At 27.0% G+C, this 23,129-nt stretch overlaps 1 protein-coding gene across 1 annotated transcript; it reads right to left on the bottom strand.

The window, feature by feature from the left end:
• LOC129966324 (zinc finger C4H2 domain-containing protein-like) lies at nt 1-23,127 on the bottom strand. The gene is made up of 7 exons (XM_056080747.1): nt 22,986-23,127; nt 22,791-22,889; nt 21,581-21,752; nt 12,978-13,150; nt 12,120-12,288; nt 7,175-7,288; nt 1-2,589 (listed from the first exon to the last, which is right to left on the bottom strand). Exons 2-6 carry the CDS (start codon nt 22,847-22,849, stop codon nt 7,175-7,177), a joined length of 687 nt encoding a protein of 228 aa, XP_055936722.1. The 5' UTR covers nt 22,850-22,889; nt 22,986-23,127; the 3' UTR covers nt 1-2,589.
• Nucleotides 23,128-23,129: the final 2 nt, after the last annotated feature.

The raw sequence follows: 23,129 nt of genomic DNA, 5'->3' as shown, positions 1-23,129 counted from the left end.
TTTTTATTCTGAATAATTCAAGAAAATGACAGGCATCACAAAAATTTCTATATCTATATCTTGATTACATAAACACATGAAGAGGAAATAGATATTCATAAGTGCACTAATACACAATATTATTCACTATTCACATCTGAAAATCAAACATTAAACATCAATGTCCCTTTATATTTGGTTTTAAAAAAATCACAAAAAGAGTAAGGTATCCACAGTAAAAAGAAAACATAATATCAGTTGTAATTAATCCTTAACTACTGTTTGAATGATATTCATTGGTCAAATTTACTCCAAATATATTTTAAATTTGTGATACTTTTACATCAGCAAAATAATCTTGACTAGTTTTAATGGACAACTTACATGATTTTTAAATGTTTAAAAAGCATATAATGTCAGTGATAATTTTATTACTTACTTTTAATGTAAATTTCTCTGCTAATGACAAATTATTCTGATTACACAAAATTAATTAATATCTTATGGACAAAAAAGAACCCTGTCTATGCAACCATGAATGCATAATTCATAGATGAGATTCAAATTTCAATAGCCATCTAAAATGCACTGATGATTACAAATAATTAGTAAATATGAAATAATTAGTTTAATTAGAAAATATTAATCAAATTTTGTCACATGAAATAATTTTATATGCCTTAAAGTCATGAAAATTTGACAGTTAAAAACAGACAGAAAAGACTGTAGATAAAATCTGAATATTTTTTCAGAAAATTATTTAAATCTGTAGAGAAACTAATTACTAAATATAAAAATCTAATAGATTTATGGAATTTAATTGGAAAAAGTGTTTACATTTTTTTTATCTATATCAAAATTCAAATGATCATTATATAGATCAATTAAATCTAAGCAACATTTTAAGCCAATTAGTAACCAATAGTCTAAAACACAAGTCTGTTACTTTTTCTTTTCAAAATAGAGGTGACTGCATACTCATTTACTGACTTAATAGAACATTCAGATATAATTTTTATCATTAAAAAGAAAGAACAATAAAAAAATTGGCCTTATCTCATCATTATTTCAACAATGATAGATATGTCTGTAATCTCAATGATTTATTGACTAGTTTGTAAATATATTATAATAAAATGGAGAATAAGATAATTAATTACAATATGGAGTCAATTATTGAAATCTAAGAATTTATTCCTTACTTAAAAAAACATTTAGCTGATAATAGACATTATAATATGATGTTGAAATTAATGTACGATATGAAATAATAATACAAAAGTATATAAAAAAATCTTTTTCAAATATGTCATGAATAAGACAATTTATATACATTTACTCAGATTAAAAAACAAATAAAAATATGCGGTTTGAGATTCACATATGACATAGCAGTAAAATGATAACATTTAAGTGAAATGTAATACATATACTTCAACTTCCAGAAGAGAACAGTGGAAAAAACAAACATTTTTGGCACATAGAAAATCAACAGTATTTATAGAGGAGTACACCAAAACGAGATTTCAGTACCACACATGCAGAAGAGGAGGGGGGGGGGAAGTAAAGCATGGGAAATGTTTTACATTCTAAAACTTAAGACTCAAACTAAAAGAACTTTACACCATTAAATGTTCAATAAAATTCAGAAGCAAATAAATTTTTTTAAAAAGTGCCAGAAGTAATGGCTTGTCAGCTTATCAATTAGAAGTACTGCACAAAAATATTTACCAAGAGACTGCAATTAAGAAAGAAAAACAACCAATCTGATACAAATTTCTAGCAACTTTATCAATAAGTAATTACTAAATTTGAAATAATTCAACAGATAAAAGAGTCAATGATTCCCTCTCTGCAAACATATTTCCATCTGTGCCTAGTCAGTTTGATAATGCTCATCCAAAACTGAATATTATAACAGATAAGATGGTGAATGTTAAATATTATTCAGATATATAACATTCTTTTTTTTTACATGCAACTATTATAACTGATCCTTCACAAAAATTTTCACTTGAATAATATTTCAAAAAACAGCCCACTATTTTTTTTTTTTTTTTCAAAAATGCAATTTCTTACAAAATAGAATGAATATTCAATAAAGCAGATGAGTCTCTGTCAATGCAACAAAAATCGAAACTAAAATTCATAAATATCCAACAAGGGAGGTGGAAGAAGAGAGAGAGAGACAGAACGAAGAGAAATTTTGGGTGAGAGTGAAAAAAGAAATTATCAGCGCTCCAAGCCATGTCTAATTCTGATTGCAGATCCACCAATTCTTAATTCAAAGGGAAAAAAGGGTTGCTTTCTTCATTGCAATCAATCAGTTACCAGTTGACTTTTATGGGCTACATAAACAATCACCACAACATTTCTCTTGTCTACAGGTCCATTTTCATTTGCTTTTTTTACTTTTTTTTATCATTGGACTCTCAGATTAAGCAAACAAAATCAAAGTTTAAATATGGAAAAATAAGAAAATCCAGTTTTTTTTTTAAAGAAATGTTAATTTTAAAAAATAAGTTCAGGGGGTCTGTAGTTTTGCAGTCAAAATGGATGAGCTGCCGCTGGGTACAAGTCTGGAGTGCACTCCACCTTGGTCAATCAATCCTTAAAAAAAAAAAAAAAAAAAGAAAGAAAGAAAAGCACATGTATAGATTCTAGAATTTTCAACATTTTTTAGATATAATCATTAACTCATTTAATTTTGGCACAATATTTAAATAAAGAAACAATCTATTGTGATTATCTTTCCACAGTTTAAAAGCATCAAGAGAAATAAGGATAACATGTCTTTCTTGATAGATGAAGAAAATTTCTTAAAGGACTATGTTTTTTTTTTCCCCCTCAGTTGTGGAAGTGAAGAAATGAGGAGCAGTTGAGAAACAAAGGAAAAAAAAAAAAAAAAAAAAAAAAAGAACTATCTAACTTTATATTGCTTTTATTCATTGTATATGGAAACTAAAAATGTCATTTTAAATGCAATGTCTAATAAAAGATTTCAGACTAAAATTTTCACAAAAGATTATTTAAAATTGCACTAAAAATTTTCAATGTCAAAACCCTCTGAAGAGATTCTTTATATATAAATTATTTGGAGTGCAAATTTTAGTTAATATATCATGCAATATGAATAAGAGGTATTTTTTATTAAGGAATCATCTTTGTTTTAAGATCTTTATCTTTCTTTAAACATCAGTATGACAATTTTTATTTTTGTAACAGTTTAAAGCTATAATCTAAATTTTATAATTGATTATTTTTAGAAGCATTTTCTACTTTGAAAAAGTTTGATTCTTTCCTACAAAAAGTTATTCAATAATAGTAAAAGTTTTCCTGCATTGCACCTCAGTCAAAAATGTCATTACACTTGAAGTGAAAATAAGTTTTTGCTTCAATTTTAATAAAAGATAAACAAATAAAATAAATAATTTATTATTTTAATACATTGTTAATATTGATAAAAAGATTAATAGTTTGCTCGTAGAAAGATAAATTTACTGATTTTATTCTTTATCAGGTTTATTTCTGCATTTCAGAATCAGTATATATTATTTCTTTTATCATTGCTTTGTACTCATTTATTCAAGACCTAAGAAATGGTATTTGACTTTATACTACAAGAAAGAAATAAAATAATACTGCATTTTTTTTCATTATTAAATATAAACAATAACTGCTTACAAAAGTTTAATTATTTACATTACAACAAGTCATTTTACAATTAACTTTTTCTTGTTGCATCTTGTCTTTTTTTTAATATCATTTGCCAAAGCATACATTTAAAATATAATAAGCAAAATTTTAATTCATGAACATTCAGGAAGCAGATCAGATTTCCAGTTGGTAACATACTTCCTCTCAACCTACTGAAATGACTTCCTGAAGAGCAGGAAGACTCTATAACCATAGATCTTAGATAAAAATGATTATCATTTTGGCATGGACACTGGATTCTCTTAAAGACTTGCACAAGAAAATAGCAGAATTAGAAGAAAACTTTCCTATGTTTCTGGGCATCCATGCAAGAGCAAAAAACCCAGAGTTAGATGAACATCTATTTGGTTACAGATAGCAATTCTGAAATTTGAATAATACTCTTTAAGATGGGTCTGGAGGACTCCTCATTCCTGCAAGCTATTAGCAGGTTTAGCATTTGCAAATGCTTCTTATTCCAAACTGAGTCATCCGTAGAAACTCAGCCTTGATTTCAAAGACTTGGCAGCAGTTAAGTAATTACTGGATCATCAGAGTTCACACAGTGGCATCACAGGTTAAAATTTTGAACCATAACAAAGATTCAACATAGAGATTGATGAGCACTTATATGGATAGGGCTGTTCTTTTTAACTTTTAGGTAAGCTATCATTTATGTTTAAACAACAAAACCCATAGTATTGAGAGGGGGGGGCGGGTAATTTTATTCTTTGTTCCTGTTAAGCAATACTACAAAAGTAAAAAGCTACTGTTTGGCTTTTCTTATTAGCATTTCTCTTAAGTTCACTATAGTGATTCTCGACTTATTGTGCCTGTAAAAGGTCTTTCTTATTCAGCAGTAGAATAGTATAATGGCTTTACCATCATTAAAAAAATTTTGAATTTTCATGGTTGCATTTTTAAATTGGTTGCATCTAAATAAACCAAAACAACTTAGGCCTATTTCTATTTTTTTAACATGACATTTTCTGATTGCAAAAGGGTAGACATCAGTTAATGATAATCTGGAACACAAATCTTTGCACAGCTTGCTATATTTTCTCAACTAATAATTCAACAGAACTGTTTTGGAATTTAATCACCTCCTTCCAGAAGACAGAAAGTATTTTTTCAGAATTTGGATCTTGGATTGGTTTTTAAGGATTATTATAAAATTACCAGTTTCCTTGGAATGTCAAATATGATACCAGCATTTTGAAAGAAATCCAATTCATAGATGATCCAAATATTTTTTCACTGAGTGAATAGCAATAATAATTGTAATTATTGGAATAATTATGCCATAAGATGTAAAAATAGCAAGCTTTCTAATCACAAACTTATATTAGAAATTATTTTACTGAACACAAGAAAATGAATTAGATAAGCATAGAAGAAAAAATATTTATCAAGTAAATATATTAATTGAAGTAATAAAATTAATAACTACAATTTAAAAATCATTAAATACATTTAAGAGTAATTTACTACAGAAAGAACACATTTGTTCTTACAAGTTTAAAATTCATTTCTTAAAGAAGTAAAAACAGAACTTTTTATAAAAGAATCATTTCACAAATCCCAATTGTCCATATGAATTTTACTATAATTATTTTAAAATTTAAAAATCACTTACAATCTCTTTTTTTCCCAATCTAAGTAAAAAAAAAAAAAAAAAAAAAAGATAATGACTTAAAAATTAATTACATTCTAAATTTCTTACATTATTTTTTCATATACCTTAAAACTTCCAACAAAATAAATCTCTTGTCAAAATTTTATGCATCTCAATGTTCAAGCAAATTGGGATTTATGATTTTATAATTTTATTTGATTCACTTCTGTTTCTCACTCAAATGTAAAATATAAACTACATAATTTTAACTAATAAAATTATTTTTAATCTAAAATGTTAACCAATACTTCATGAATCATTAAATTATTTAAAATTTTTCCTTTATGCAAAATTATTACAAAGTCAAACTTTCTGCCAAATTTTAAAGTTGAGACAATAAATAAAACATTATAGCACTGGTGGAAGGCATTTCATTTTTATTTAGTATTAATATATTTTGACCGTACCAGAATGTTTTATTAATTTTTATTTAACATTATTAAGTTAAAGATAATTTTTGATATAAGAAATGAATGATCAGAAGAATTTGAATGCCAAATAAAAAATTACTGATAATAAATTAATGATTTTTAAAATTAAATAATTGGTAAATTATTCAAATTTTTTAAAAAAAGTTTACATGACATAGAAATGCATCACTGGACACTGTAATATCTACATAACTGCAAAACATGATACTACATTTGAGTACATTTTGAACTAGAATTAAACTGCCATCTTTCACTTTTCATAGGCAAAAACTGTTTGCTTAGATAAAATTAAGAAATTATTTGCAAGAATACATAGTGTAAATAACATTTATATAGTATATGTAATTAGCCAAAAAATGGCCATGATGAGCATTAATGCAAAAGTTGAGATTACAGGGCATTCTGTAGCATAGATCTCTAATCTAGAAAGTGTTAAGTACTTCTTAAAATTAAAGTACAGTAGTCAAATATCAATAATATTATCTAATAAAAAGAATTTTAAAAGCTTTCTTTAATACGACCCAACAAAATTAAGAAATATCAAAAATAAGAATTAAAAGCACTCAGTTATGAACACTCTGGTTATGTCACTAATTATATCAAAATAAACCAGATAAAAACATTTTTTTCAGAACATGCTTTTAAATTAGGTATCCTGAAAAAAAGAATTTTTTATTAATGTTATATTTTAATCTGAAATTTATACTTATTGCAATAAATAAAACAGAATTTTCCAGTCATTTTTCCCCCTCAGATTCACTATATCAAATAACTCACAAGAAAACAAAATTTAATTAAATAATCAATTAAATGAAAATTTTTAAAAACTATCAAATCAGCATAATGTTACTGAAGAACATACAAATGTACAAAAAATCAAAACTGTAATAAACTAAAAAATGAGTAAAAAAAAAAAAATCATATATAAAATGGAAAGTGGATATAGGCAGGCAGTCACTGATGTCCTTTCTACATGTTAGAAGCTTTTAAATGAAATAAAAATAACTCAAATAAATGCAGTAATAGCAATTGGGAAACTCTCATGTTTCTTTCTCACAGAGAATAACCAGGGAAGCAGTTTTTGAAATTTCTCTTGAAAATGAAGGTGGGAGGAAACAGGTAGTCATAATAAATCTAGATTTAATGAGCTTTCATATGAAATAAAAATTGGCAAAAACGAACCAATGATTGAGATTTAGGATCTTTAGTTTTTCCATATATTTTAAATATACAGATAATCTTCAAAGAAATGATAGTTAAATAACATAAAATCTGCCCATCTTATATATATATATATATATATATATATAAATATAGAAAACCATGTTCATTATTTAATATTAATCAAAAATTTTCAACATACAAATTGAAATGTTATAAAATAATTAGTTACTTAATCATCCAGTTTTCTCTTTGGTTTCTTGGGATTCCTTGATCGACTTTTAGCTTTGCAAAGTGGACAAATGGGAGCATTACGATGAATTTGTTGATGACATGACAAGCAACTCTAAAAATAAAAAAAGATTCAAAATTAATCAAGTTTTTGAATTATAAGTAAATATAAACAGTCATTCATTATTATTTAATGTTAAGAGTAGGTTGTTATTCAATTCCTGTCTATTTATCATTTATTCAGCTAATAAAATATATGCTTAATAGCTATATTTAAAGTCGCACTGAGTTTTCAAGCAAAGTGATATTACTGATAAAAGCAATGAACTTCAAAATGATGGAAGAAAAAATAATGTGGAAAAAACAGAAGACCTCAAAATGAAAAATATATTGCTGATTTGAAGTACGAAGATGATTTCTATAATGATCAAGCAATGCATAGCTACCAACAGATTCAAAACATTACACTTTACTACCACAACAATAGAAAAATATGCACATCTGAATATCGTACAGATATTTTCTCACTGGTATGGTTGAGTGGATAATTCTAAAAACAAATGCTCTTAAAGCAAATTTTAAGTTTTTAAAAGAGAATGATTTATATATTATTTTAAATTCATCTCTGAATACCTCACAATCCATAGACAACAACCTAATTGAACATCTCTGAGATGAAATAATAATAATAATAATAATAATAAAGTCCATTTTCTAATATAATAATTGTAACATAATAATTTCAAGGAAATTTTTGAAAATTCAAGAATTATAAAATTACATATCTCTGACATGAAAATGGAACTGACATTCAAATGGGCTATTACTTTGCTGCCAAATACTTATAACTGATTAAGTAAAGAACATTAAGAACACTGTTACGCTCATCATGTTACATATGCGAAACCTTAGGTTCAAAGTGAGATCTAAGATCACAATGCAATTATCCTTACCATTAGTCACCACATAGATATCATTACATGCTAATTTCACACAAACTACAAGTGATGCTTTCTTCATAAATGCATTCACAATTTAGCTAAAAGGCAATTCATTAAAAAAAAATTTTAGTCCCACAAGAGTCTCAGAACTCGCTTTTGACTAGAGCTTGATAGAATGCAAGAGACATATACATACTAACAAGCCCTTATTTTCAGTAAAACAAATAAACTAGAAATGCTATTAAAGTAAGTTATACTTAAATTTTAAGTTGTTCTACTATAGCCTCAATTCTTAAAATTACTTTAACCTGCTATGAATTGACAATCTTCATTCATCTCTGAATTTCCAAATAATTTATTAACAAATTTTTACAAGATAGAAAATGTCTTTCAAAGCTCACTAATTTTTTTATTTTAAACCATCGAATTCATCGGCAGTGTGTTTCATTTTCTTATTCTTTTCATCTTCTTGAAACTATAATTTTTACTTCTCCACGTTTTCAACATATTTAGAATGGACTTCCTATATATTGGGGGGGGGGGGGGGTGTAAATTGGAAATTTTCAATTCTGAACACATTTTCTAATTTGTGTAAAACCAAATTCTCTACAGCATATATTTCATCTTGAAAACAACAATTAGCCTCAATATTTTTATTTAAGAATAAAGACATTTCAACTATGCTCTTACTAGGATGTAGCATCATCAGAATTCCAAATTAACTCACATTTTCCGTGAAGATTTTTAATTTTTTAATTCTTAGAGTGGCTAGAATTTCTGCAATTTGAATTTCCAACTTTTCCCTACATTCCCAGGTTTTTAAACATATTTCCCTGACATTTTTTGAATGTTTCTAATATCTTAAAGAATGATGTCACTTTACATTATTCTCTTTAATTATTGCACAATATATTCTTAACTTTATTTGAAACATTTTTCTATTCTTTTAACTAAAGTCAATGTAAAATAAAATTTTATCATTGAAAAAACATAAATAAAAAACATTTTCCCATACTGAATTTCAGATTAGCTTCACTTATATAAAATCTTTTTTTTTCTTCGCAAATATGTAAATATATTAACCAACACTAGAAGATATATGCCAATCTAGACTGACTTTAAGCCAACCAGCCATATTTCAGAACTGTTTGTCAAATTCACTCACGAAAAATGCAGTACAAGTACATATGCACATTGGCAGAATGTTTAAGAATGAAATTATTTGTTTTCTTCCAGTAGGGTCTCTCTTATCCATATGTTCATCAACACGCCAATCAAAACTGAACAACCATTTTACTAACAGAAAAAAAAAAGTTCATTTACAAATACAAAATGAAATCATTGCATCAACATAAGTAAAACTCTTCATGGAAATAAAAATTGCATTGACTTTTAGCTCACAAGATATAATTAAAAAATAAAATCGTTTCCATACTGGCTTATTGCTCAACCCATAAAATAGACAAAAAAAGTAGAAAATTGGTCCATGAAATTTTTTTTTCTTTATTGTATAGAAAGAAAAGATAGCATGAATAAATTTTGTTAATTTTTTGGACAAACAGTTTCAAATACATCACAACGTATAATAAAACTGCTGCCCTTCTCTACTTAAAATTGTTTTTGAAAAAATGACAAGAAGCATATGTACCAATAATGTATCCAACAAACTAATTTCTCTTTTTTAATATTATTTTTAACTACAGAGCATTTTGCTGATTGTATGGGAAATTTTAACCAGACACAAAACAAAAAAAAAATGCCAAAAGAAAACATTAGCAATAACATTGATGTCGTTCATAGCATCCATTCATATGAAGAATTTAATAGTCCATGTTCATAATGTTTAAAAATAAACAAACAAAAAATGTTTTAGGGAAATAATAACAATAATGCCCAATACTTCAGAAAAAAAAAAAAAAAAAAAGATCTCCAAGAAGAGGTTATAAAAATAATTATTGTAAAATACTTATTAAATTAAAATAAATTATTTTGGAATTATAATGATGGGTCAATATTTTACAACCAGTTTTGAATACTAATACCCGAAATTCATACTTTCACTCTTGTAGCACGAGATATGATCGATTTGATATTTGAAGAAAGAAAAGAAGGGGGGGGGAATAAATAAAAGACACCTATTTAAGCCTAAAATCATAACAGTCATAGGAGCTGGGCTTTAGTGAGAGTGCCTTTACCCATAACATGGAAAATCATTTTGACAAATTTATGTTGATAACTAGTCGTTCTGGAAAAAAAAGCAAAAACTTTCGGCAAAAATATATATTTATACATATATGCAATGAATTTTCTCTTCCATAGTCTGTTTAAGACTACCAGTAAAAGTTTGATTTTCATTAATTGCCAACAATGTTTCATTCTACTTAATTCATTCTTAATTTCATTCTAAATAATACCCGCGAATTATCCTGTTCGGTAAAAATTAGCCTGATATACATGTTCCAATATTCTCAGGTATTTATCTTTTGAAAATCTTTTCTGATTAATAAGTCTTTTAATGTTCCGAGCCTGAAGAATTATGTACAAATTTTGCTTATATTGACATATAAAGTCAAAATTAAACCTAGAAATGGTATTTAAACTGTAAGACCGTAGAAAACATTTCTCATGATACTAAATGTTCTCAAACAACACCAGTGAACATTTTTTACCCTATATAGTGCCAAAAGTGGAATGTTAAAAATGGTTGAAAATTTTGATCTATAATAAGATAAATCTCGTTCTGAGAATTAGGCAAACTTTGATGCAGGAAATTTTTAGTACACTTTAAAAATCTTTGGTACATTTTTTTTTTTTTTTCTTTTTGCATATTCTTAGCATATAACACTAACTCATTCATTCAACATTTTGACTGCTCATTCAACAGCATCTGCATTCTCTAGACCTCATTCTGCAAACATTTTTCAGAAGTTTCATGCCCCCTGAAAATTTTAGGTAGAACTTACATTCTGAAGCCCAATATTTGTATATTTAATACACATTGGATAAAAAAAAAAAAAAACAGGTTCAATACTACAATGCCAAAAATTCTTTTAAGATTTCATCATTCAATAAATAATAATAATAAAAAAAAATGTACCTTCAATTTTACTGAATGACTTTCTATCACAATTAATAAGAACATTATCATGCCTAATTCCTCTGCATAGTTATGTAATATCACATTATCTTCAACTATAGAATCAGCCAAGAAAATTGAAGCCACATTTTCATTTTAACTTCCGTGTTTTTTTCAACCCAAAACTGAATATGCAGAATCATCTGATTCATTTGTAAAGATTTGTTGAATTTTTCATTAAATTTTGGAACTAAGTCTATAATGAACAAAGAAATTATAAATGAAATTAAATAAGAGTATTTTTTAGCAATTTTGCTGTTAAGAAAAATTTCTCAGAACAATTTGATTTATCTTCACAACAGTCAAAGAATCTTGGCAGTTGTAGAGCTGATCCTGCTTGGAAAAATAGAAGGTGGGGGAAACAAACTACACAGAAAAAAAATTGTTGATTAACAGTTTTTCTATATTAACACAGTTCTGCTATTGGTGAATTATGCAAGGGAAAACTAAATTGGTTTTCTTCCCCCCCCCCAAAAAAAAATAGTGAATGCAATTTCACTTACTTTTCAAGTACTGAAGAAAAATTAAGCATTTTTCTGTTTACTTATGCATAGTAATTTTCATGGACTGCGTAAACTCTGTTATCACAGAAGTTAATGAAGATATACGATTTTCAAAATTTGTAATTTATTTTCAGGAAAGAAACTATACGCTTGTCAAAAAGCATAATAATAAAACATTCATTCGTTTAATTTTGTATTTCAGGAATGTAGTTTTCCATTATTTCAATTACAGCATACATAATGTTTATTGCTATGTATCTTTTAACATAATAGTCTGATTCCTATTTATCTTTTCACATTTTTCAATCCTATGTTCACTTTTGTGGCCGTGTGTCTATAATGATGAAATATTTTTGAATTGAGTACCTTCATGGGAGGTGGCTGCTGCCGGAAAGCTGCTGGTTGAGGGCGATCTTGCAGAGGTTTGCTTCTTCCAGCCTGCATCTGCTGGCTTGAAGCACCAGCTGACAAAGAAGAAGGTAGAGCCTGCTCTGGAATCTCATTCTGCCATTCTGTTTTCTGTTTCTCAAAAAATCTGCATAAAAATAATAATTTAAGGTATCTAAAAAAAATCGAATATGTTAAAAAGAATATTTAAAAAATAAAATTAATGAGCTTGGAAAAATAAAATACATTTCACATTCAAATAACAAGCACATAGATATTTGGAACTATTCTTTCTTTTAATAAAATAATTAAATTTCCTTCCGATTAAAATAATAAATATCCTTTTTATTAAAAGAGAAAAGTATTTTATAAAATATGAAAGGGATGGAAAAAAGTACAATTATTTATTTTTACACATGTGTGAAGCAGGTACAATAATAATGTTGTGCTTGTTTTACTTTTAAAAAATCAAAAGACAGTTTTTAAAAGCAAAGAAAGAAAAATTACTATTGTGGCATTTAAAATTTCATTTATTTTAAATCACAATTAATAGAAAAAATAAATATGCAAACAGACAATATAAAAAAACCCGCAAGAAACATGTGTTCATTTCTTCATAATACTTAAGTAACTGTGAAATTGAATACAATTTTTGAGTCCAAACAACAACTTTAAATTATTAAATGTCCATAAAGTGATAAATACCCTGTTCCCCTTTCTCCTTTGTACCATTTCTGTATTTATTTATGACAAATATAAATTTCACTAGTAATTATTTTTATCTCCTATACAATATTTTGAAGAGATACATAAAAGAAAATCATTTTGAATTCCTACTCTGGCTTAAAGTTTTCATCTTCTTCATGAAGTTCTGGCAATTTGCTGAGTCCTATTTCATGCCTCAGAGTATCAACAAGTTCCTTTAAAGGCTTGTAATCATGGTGCAATGTTTTTGCATTTTCCAAATGCTTGTTTCTATCCTCCTCAGACTGCTTTATAACATTCTCCATCTGCGAGAAAATACAGAAGTTTTCTTAAAGTTTCATAGATGACCTTGCCCAAAAGTTTCATACAGCAAAATAAAATCTACAAAATTTTCAAAAACCATATAAAATTTGTTATCTATCATCATGGAAGTTTATGGACCAAAAACCACTTAAAAAAAAATTGTAATTTATTTTCAGAAAACAAACCATATGTTTGTCAAATGGCACAACATTGCACATGCAGTTTTTTATTGCTTAAATTGGGTATTTATAACATTTAATTATTATGTATCTTTAAACATTACACTGATTCCTATCTTTTTATACATTTTTTAATCCTATATGGAGGAACACTTTTGCGGCTAAGTATGCATATAATATAAATGTTGTGAAAAATTATGCTTAAATTTTGAACCATTCAAAGAGGTATGAAAAAAGTCAATGAAGGAAATCACTTGTTCTAAATGTCCATCAAGTAATTTTTAAAAATTATGTCAAACCTACCAAACTTGAAATATTTTTCTGTAACCCATACAATGGAAATATTTCACAAAAATACATAAAGTGAATTAATTGTTTTATTCATTAATTTTTTGCTATCATCACATTATATTCAGGAACTGAAAACTAATCAATACATAATGATAATAAAACATAATACTAATGATACAAAAATGATTCTGAAATAAAATTTAAATAATAAAATAAGAAATTCTTGACTTTATATTATGATATTTAATTAAGAGAAATCTATTTATAGACATTCTAAGATATATACAAAATATTCAAAATTTATTCAAATTTTTTATACAATTATTTAGAAGAAAAAAATTATTGTCAAAATTTTTCCAAGTAGAATACTATATTGTCATTGTCTGAAATGTTATGTTAACATGTTATGCCCATAGAACACATAAATGTATTTGGACAGCTAAACAAAACAGTAACAATAACAAAAAATAAATAAGTAAATTATATATTTTTTTCATTAAAATAGTGAATGAAATGTTAACAATTACAGAGTTACAATATTAATAATATAAGACTATTAAAATATCAAATTGCAAGTGTGAAAGCTAAATCTATATACTTATAATAAAGCTCAATGTGTGTGTGTGTGTTGGCGCTCTACAGGCCAGGTCATTTGACATACAGCTACCAAATTTGGTACATGTATACCTTAGAGGTCGGAAATGTGCACCTGGGTCCCTTTTTTTGAAATTTTAATTATTAATTAAAAACTAACTTTCCCGCCAAAAAAATCTTCCATTTTTCCCACCGCTAAATGAGTAAGGCTTCAGTTTGTTTAAAATTAAACATTGTTAATTAATCCATGTTTCAGATTCATTCTGAAGTACTTTTGAATTAAAATAACATAGAATAAAGGAAAGGTTGGGGTAACGCTATGCAGATTAAAAATGTATAATCTGCATAGCGTTACCCCAACTGGCGTAGAAAAATTCACGCATTTGCGTTACCGTAACTGGCGAAGAAAATTCACGCATGCGCATTGTGTTCTGATTGTTGACATGACAACAATTATCAACGGATGATTTAAATTATTTTTAGGTTAGTTGCATGCTTTTGTAAGTAAATTGTATTTATGTTAGTTATATATTTTTTGTATATGCTTATAGTTTTAAGTACATCGTTTTTTAAGTAGTTTTTTTAAACCCATTTTCGACCGATTATTTTAAATGATTCATTTTATTTTCTTAGTGTTTGATGCATTTAAAATTAAACATTGTTAATTAATCGATCTGTTCATGATGAATCTGAGAAAATTTTGTTGACAAATTCTTGAGATATTACATAAATTAAGAAAGATATTCTTTAGTGCCCATAAAGTTTAAATGCTCAGTGACTCTATTATCAGTAATCATATTATTAAAAAAATGCTTTGTTTCAGTAAAAAATATTATTATATTAATTGCAGACTAATCATTTACACTTTAATTTAAAGCATAAATTCTGCGAGGGGTAACAGAAAATTAGAGAGATACATATCACGTTATGACTGAAAGCCTTTATAATATTATGAGTGAATTATATGACTATCAAAATTTGAAGTTTTAAAATATTTTGCTGAAGAATCTATTAAAGTTGGAATTGCGTAAAATATTTAATGGTACGACCGGAGTTTAACCCCCTGCTTGGCGCAATTTTTAAAAATCGCCAAGAACGGCCTTGCGAAATGTTCAAAAGCAAAGGAGCAGATGTTCAATTATAGTGCATAATAAAGATTACCAGCTTTGGCGTGTTATCGCAACTTGGCGGAGAAGGGGGTTAAACTCCAGTTCAACCTATTTAATTATTAAAATTTAAACGAACATTAAGATTGGCGAACCGGCTGGTCGCCAAAGGCGGCTAGTCAATAATAAAACACATTAATAAATTTTGAAAAAAAAAATTGAAGTAAAATTTTTGATTCTATGTCTTTTTTTTAAAATAAATTGATCCTTGCCATTTGCTTTCCAGCCATTAAAAAAAAAAAACTGTTATTGCCTATTCAAATAAAAATTAATAACAAATCTGATCTTTTCATAAACAAGAGTAAAATTTATGTAGACCACAAAAGCTAAAAAAATCAAATTGTATTTTTAAGGCAAATTACACAATTAGAACTAATCACACTGATTAAAATTCTGAAAAGGTAAATTCATAACAAAGTATTTGTCTAAGAATGTGTTTTTTTTTTTTTTTTTTTTTTAAATAGAATTTATGGATAGATATATGTATAACCATCTATATGGTTAGAAATAAAATCTAATAATTTTCTCTGCATGCAACTAGTATTTCTTGTTTTCATTTCTAAAATACTTATCACATATACAAAAAAAAAAAAAAAAGCATTTTTTTTTTTTATTTTATTGCAAGCGAAGAATCACAGTTCGAATTTTAATTAGAGACTTGTTTTAAAAATGTCAGAACTATTACCAACTTTTCTTTAAAAAAATATACTCCTTCTCCTTATTAGGAATAATTGAAAAAATTTAATATCTAATACAATTAACAATAGACTCAAAATAGAAAAAAAGTTTCAGATTAACACAGTATTTTAAACTTATCTTTTGTAAAGATCCCATTAATCTAGTTTAGTATAATTCATCAAAAAATCGGCTGTAAAAAAATTTAAAGTTTTCTAAAAGTTATGTTCAAAATTAAAATTGTTATATATACTTCACGTAACAAATTAGTGTCAAAATAATACATCACACACTCTTCACATCATGTACTCCTAAACTGCTGTATATAATCGCAAATTCTTTTCTTACAATAATTCTTATTTTTGTACTTTACAAATAAACATGCATTTCTAAACTTTCGTTTTATCTATTTTTAATAATAAGTAAATTGACATGCAGAGCACCTGTAAGAAAGTAAATTTCCTTCAATTAAAAAAATAATCAAATACAATAGCTTACAGAGGGAAAGAAAAATAGGAATTATTACAAAGTTACCAATATCGTTAAAACTCTGTCACAAAACAATTTATATATTGGTATATCTTTAACTTCTATTTTTATTTTTAAAAAAGTGAAGAGAAAATTATTTTTAAAAATATTTACTATTATTCTGCCTTTGAGACTGACAATGTAAAAGAAAAAGTAATAGAATTTTCGATACATAGTAAATCCCCTTCCTCCCCAAAAAACTAAGTAATTCCTGAGAATGATTTTAAACAAGTTTCAATATATAACACATTGAGAATCTAGAGAATTTAAAAATTGGTTATCATTTAATGACAAACAGTGCATTGTACCAAATGACTTCACTATTATATGGAACTAATAAAGCATTTACAATAATATATAGTTAAATTATAGTAACAGATATGGATGCAATAGTTAAAATTGTATAGCCTTTGGGCTATTCAATATTTATATAATCATTGTTACAAAAGAAAGTTTCAAAATAGGGGATAGCCGGTTAAAAGTCAGTCCAGATTCCACAAAAAATTTCAAGTTTGAACATTTTATATCCTACAAAGCAAACATAAGAAAATTAATATTGATAGCAAGATTTGCAACCTTGGATTTTACTGCTCTGCATTAGTAACGTCATAGAAAGATGGTCAATTGAAAGTGAAATATTAAAGGATTTTCAGGAATAGAAGCACATTTACTAGGTAAACATAAAAGAATGAAAATTTAAATAAAATAAGAATAATATGCATTAATGTTTCAGTGTACACATAATTCCAATTTTGTTGTTATTGGTCTTTTGAATAGATTTTACGAAAAAATATACTGTTAGCTTAAAAAAAATTAGTATTATGAATTATTCATTAATTTTTTAGGTCTCCAAAATGAATCAGACTTACATTTTTTATAAATGATTGAAAGAATAAACCTACAGTTAGGAATTATGTTAACTGAGTGTTCAGAATCATTACCAAAACAGGGTGCGTATTGAGAAACCATTGCAAAAATTAAGTATTTTTAAGCACATAGCCACAAAATATTAAGCACCTTTGTACAAACATGCATACATATATAGCACATTTTCTAAGCATAAGAATTTTTCTGTTTTATAATAATGCATAGTTTTTGTTGAAAAGAATTTTAAATGCTTATTGTTTAAATATTAATATTTATTTCTGTATTTGCACAATGTCTCCTATTGTAAAATTACATGAGATTTTTTTTTGTGGTTATTTTTAAAAAAAACATAGAAATGATCACAAAGATGGGGGGAAAAAAGGCTATAGCACTAAAAAATCAAATCAACTTTTGTAAAATGAACAATAAAGATCTATGATTTTTTCGACATTTCTAAAAATGTCGATAGTGATGTAGAAGCACAGCATAACAAAAAAATTTTGTATTCGATTTTATATATGCAACAACCATTAAAACATAAAATTCAACATGGCTGGAATGGAAAAAGTAAATTTCCTCCTGCACTAACTCATTCTATTTAGTAATTTTATTTGAAATCTTATAAAGCTAAAAACTAAAGCATTCCGATGTCTAACATTTATGACTGGCAAAACTGCCATGAAATTAATGGTAGAATAATTCCATGCTCAAAAAGTATTTTAGATAATTTTTAATACAAAATAATAGCAGCATTGCATGGCGCAAACAAAAAAATTGCCAAATAGTGTAAAATTTCACCAAATTCGCATTGGGTTCAAAATCCGTTAGGCAGATGCAAGCGAAAAATTGCCAAATAATGTAGAATTCTGCCAAATTCACGTCTGGTTCACAATTGGCAACATTTGCACCCAGCTAATAGAAAAGCACCTTTATTAAACTTTAGAAGTAAGAGGCAATTAGACAATTTCATTTTAGTCTAATCATTTGTGAACCCTGCTATTATTTTCTATTGAACCTTTTTTAACATTTCTAAAATTTAATGAAAATCTGCCTTTTAATCTATAAGTAAAAATTCTGATTTTAAAAAAAATTATAGAAATGTTATATATATTTTATAAAGAAATAAAAATTCTTTAACAAGTCGTGGTTTTCATAAATAATCGGAACAAATTCATAAAGTCAAAAAATAAATAAATAAAAAATATATCTGTAGTTAGAAGTTAAATTAAAATAAAGCAGCGAGAGAGTCTCCCCAAAACATTACTGCATATTGCCAGAAAATGCCTTGCATGGCATTAGTGTAGAATAGTTATGAAATATTAATCTTAGGTATGCGTTAAGCATTTTACTGATTCTATCACATAATCCTTGGCAAGTGTTTTAGCGATTAATCCCCGAGATGCGGTTGAAGCTATCCGAAAAGCGAATTTGGATTTTTGACACATTCTTTCCAACTGACTAAAGCAAAAATTTAACCCAAAGCTACACTTATACTCACAAAATTACATATGAAACTTGATATATTTAAATCATTGCATGCTGGAATTATCATGTTTACATACTGAAGGAAGCACAGACTAACAGACTGGGAATCTCTTATTGAATTAGGCTTAAACTTTTATAGTTGTCTATATTGTAGATATTAAATCCATGCACCGAATTTTACTCTCTTCGTTTTGTAGTTACCATGCTAATTTATATTCGAACAGCCAGGCAAACTAAGACTTCCTGTGTACGGATGTTGCTCAAAGTTTGAAGAAACTATGCACATTTGGAGTAAAATTCATATACTTAATTTCATCTGTCTAGCTCAAAGAGTTTTTGTGTTCTCTTTATCACAGACAGACAGAAATTTCCAAAAATGTGCATTTCCTAATTCAAGGTGCTTTGAAATGTGGAGATTCGTCAAATTGACAAATTTGAATGTTTTTACAATTACAAAATTTTCTCTATATCTCGTATACAAGAAAGTAAGAAGGCAAGTTGTAGCATCTTTTTCAAAAGTTTTTTGTGAAGCCAGCATGAGAAAATATACTGCATTGCTTCAAATTTAACAAAACTCATCAAGTGAAGAATTTTATTCAATGAACTGCTTTAAAATTTTTAAGTAAAAAAAAAAAGCAAAGAAAGCATTTTTCTTTCTTTTAATGCAACTTTAACAATTGCAGAATAAAATGATTCAACAAAATGAAGAAGCAATGATATTATTTTGAATTTCATTATAATAACCAATGGGAATGGTTTCCTTAAAACTTTCTCACACAATCTCTAATAAACTTGTCATGCCAGAGAATGCATTACATGGCAGTGGCATACAATAGTTACAGAATAGTAACTTTTGGCATGAATTTCACATTTTTACTAAATCTGTCATGTCATCCTAGGTGAGTAATTTGGTGATTAATCCCTGGCATGCATTCATACTATCCGGAAATCGAATTTGTGTTTCAGACAAGTTTTTCTCAAGCAATTTAAATAAAAATTTGACACAAAACTGCACTTGTAGTCACAAAATCCCATACCAAATCTGATATATTTACATCATTACATTTTTGAAAATACAATAGACAGTCAACCACAATAGGATTTAGTTCAAAATTTGACAAATGTCTACATTATAGATGTTAAATAAAATATTAATAGATGTAGAGTGAATTTTAGCTATCATGCTCTCTTCATTTTGTAATTATCATGTTGAAGCTCTCAAAGCGTTTTTTAGTAATCTTTGCCGCAGACTGACAGACATTTTACAAAAATGTGTGTTTCGATACAGAGAAGGTCTAAAACATGGAGACTCATCAAAATCTCAAGTTCGAATTTTTTGGAGATTACTACACTTTCTATAAACTATGTATACAAGAAAAAATAAGTATAAACTGAATCCAAAATTAATTTCTCAGAAATTATTAAAATTAAAGAAAAAAAATGCATTCATTTAAACAAAATTTTTACAGCTGAAAAGACTTTTTTTTTTTTAGCCTTTAAAAATGGTATTAAAATAACTTTTGTGCACCAATATGCTTTGATGTTATATTAAAAATACGTTAAAATTATGTTTCTTTTTTAAATTAAACTTCGAATTAAAAGTTTGAGAAATCTGTTCTTAGCGAGTCTCTAATGCTAACAAAATAACTTCTCAAATTCCATGCTTCTAGCTTCAATAGTATATGTTGCAAGCCGCTCAAGATAAACCTTTATATATAAAGAGAAATTTCATTAATGAAAAGAATTTTTATAAAAGTTATAAAATAGAAAAAATCAAAAGTCAAATTAAAAATCTGCCGAGATTGACCCAACAAATGAAAATTTCCAAATGGATGGGGATATTAAAAAAACACAGTGAAAGATATCATGATCATTGAAGATTTAAGGCTTCAAGTCAAAATTTGACCACACTAGATTTTACGTGATTGACTACCGTAATTGCATATCCCATTTAATTACAATTCAATATAGTGTAGTTGAAAATCTGTAATAGGTTGTTCAAGTGATTGCTTCTAAGCGACATATTAATGAGGATGATCATTGAATATGTAATAATTTTAGAGAACCTTCTCCTATGTTCGATATACCTTTTTGGCACACCGAATTCATCCTGGTTTTTCTAATTTTCCGTCAATCGAATCAATCTGCATATTCTTCTTTAACAACACACAAAAATTTAAATATATACTTACCAGGCATAATTTAACTTTTTAAACATCTCAAACATTTTTCGATTTGCAACACAGTACATATTTACATGGCACAGTATATATTTTGTACTGCCTTGCCCGGACAACTATTCTAATATTTTAATAATTGACAATGCACATTGTTGAAAATAAAAGAGAAAAAAAAAAGAATCATCAAGCATTATCTTAGCATTTGCTGGCACCCCTGGAATTCTTCCTCCATATTTTTCCTTTACATTGGTTTTCTTTTTCGATACATTCGGTAAATAAGCCTTACAACCATGATTTCAAATTATTATATTCAACTTGTGGGGAAGCAAAACAAAATGAAAAGCTTTCTTCATTCTTCAGGAGAAAATTAAACACTTTTAAGGTGCTTAAATATTGTTTCCAAATTTAAGCACTTTTTACATGACACTACGGACCCCGCAAACAAAAGACATTATAATTTTTCTTACAATATTAATATCAGCATGAATCTGTCGCAGTTCTTCAACATGGGCCATCTTCTCTTGCAGGAGTAATTCCATCTCATGTCTATACTCAATCAGACATTTCTCTTCTCCTTCAGTTGCCTCAATTTCTTGCCTGAGACGAGATTTCACTTTTTCCAAATGAATTGTACGACTTCTGAAGCACAGTTAAATTTCATATGATTAGGAAGGAAATAACATCTAAATTTAATATTTCTTTTAAATGAATAAAAATATAAGTTCAAAAACAAAAACAAAAAAATTCTATTATTGCATTACACACATTTTACATATTTTGGAGAACTGGTATAGAGTGGAGACGGAGAATTACAAATATTGATAACCAGGCTATTTGACTTTCAAACTTTCCTAAACTTAGAATCACTTTTAAAAGTACTTGCTGATATTTACAACCCCAGATTTAATTGGCAATCTTCAGTTTATGTCAAATTCGGCTTTATAGAAGATGCCACGATTTCATCGTTGCATTTATTAGCATTATATACAAATCTTTTTTATGTCATTCCAATAGTAAAGTTCTACATAGAACCTGTTTAATCAGTACATTATTTATAATTTCATCAAGATTACATTTAGAACTTTTTAGCCCTACATAATGATATAGCAATACATTTTTCCTGAGCTATCAAGTTAAATTATCGCTACTTAAGATATGCTACTTCAGGCTAATTAATAATTTCAGTAATTCATTTTTTAGAGTTGAATAGTAATATACTTAGTTATTGAAAGGAAAATAGTTTTATATACTAGCTCCAGATCAAACATTTAATTAAGATGAAATGATATGAAAGTAAAAATTACTATACCACTCGCTGTTTCTGGTTTAAAGCTTCCAACATTATTCTAGGTATTAAAAATAATAGATTGAATTCCAAAGGAATAGAAATTAAATCTATTAACTAAAATGTGTATACAAAAGAATAGGAACTATACAAGAAACAAATTCCGATAGAAAAAGAAAGGAAACACCAGAAATTTTTTTAAAAAATTATCTTCATTTGCACTTTATTAACTTCCAAGAATATATAAAATGCTAATAGAAAAATAATTATCCTTACATTTTAAGAAAAATCATGAAAAACAAAACAAAAAAAAGAACGTTTAAAATTAATTTTTAAAGAAACATGACATCGTCAAACATTCAATATTTTTTCCGACAAAACACGTTGCCTACCTGATTTCTTTTAAGCACTCCAGTTTACTCATTACAGTTGCATCCTCTTCCATTTTCATTTTAATTCGAGCAGCAACTATTTACAGATCTAATATAAACCTGAAATAAATATTGTGTAATTATTTTTTCATATCATAAGTGTAATTTTTTAAATATATTTTCTTTATACTGATATGTAAATACAAATTGACTCACGTAATCAACTACACAAAAGTATAAACATAAACACAAGAGACATTTTACATTTGCGATACACCTAATGTCGTTCAATGCGAACCGTCCTGCTGTTTCAGTACCGCATAATGAATACAAGTTCAGGAACCGATCCGATTAGTGGGA

This window comes from Argiope bruennichi, chromosome 1, assembly GCF_947563725.1.
Source record: "Argiope bruennichi chromosome 1, qqArgBrue1.1, whole genome shotgun sequence".
NCBI classification, from domain to species: domain Eukaryota; kingdom Metazoa; phylum Arthropoda; class Arachnida; order Araneae; family Araneidae; genus Argiope; species Argiope bruennichi.
This window is presented reverse-complemented; position numbering and strand designations above follow the sequence as displayed.

Coding starts and splice junctions, on each gene's coding strand:
- LOC129966324 (XM_056080747.1), bottom strand. CDS start 22,849: ATGAAAATGGAAGAGGATGCAACTGTAATGAGTAAACTGGAGTGCTTA. Junction 21,753..22,790: donor GAGTGCTTAAAAGAAATCAG/GTAGGCAACGTG, acceptor ACTGTGCTTCAG/AAGTCGTACAATTCATTTGG. Junction 12,289..12,977: donor GATGAAAACTTTAAGCCAGA/GTAGGAATTCAA, acceptor ATTTTTATGCAG/ATTTTTTGAGAAACAGAAAA.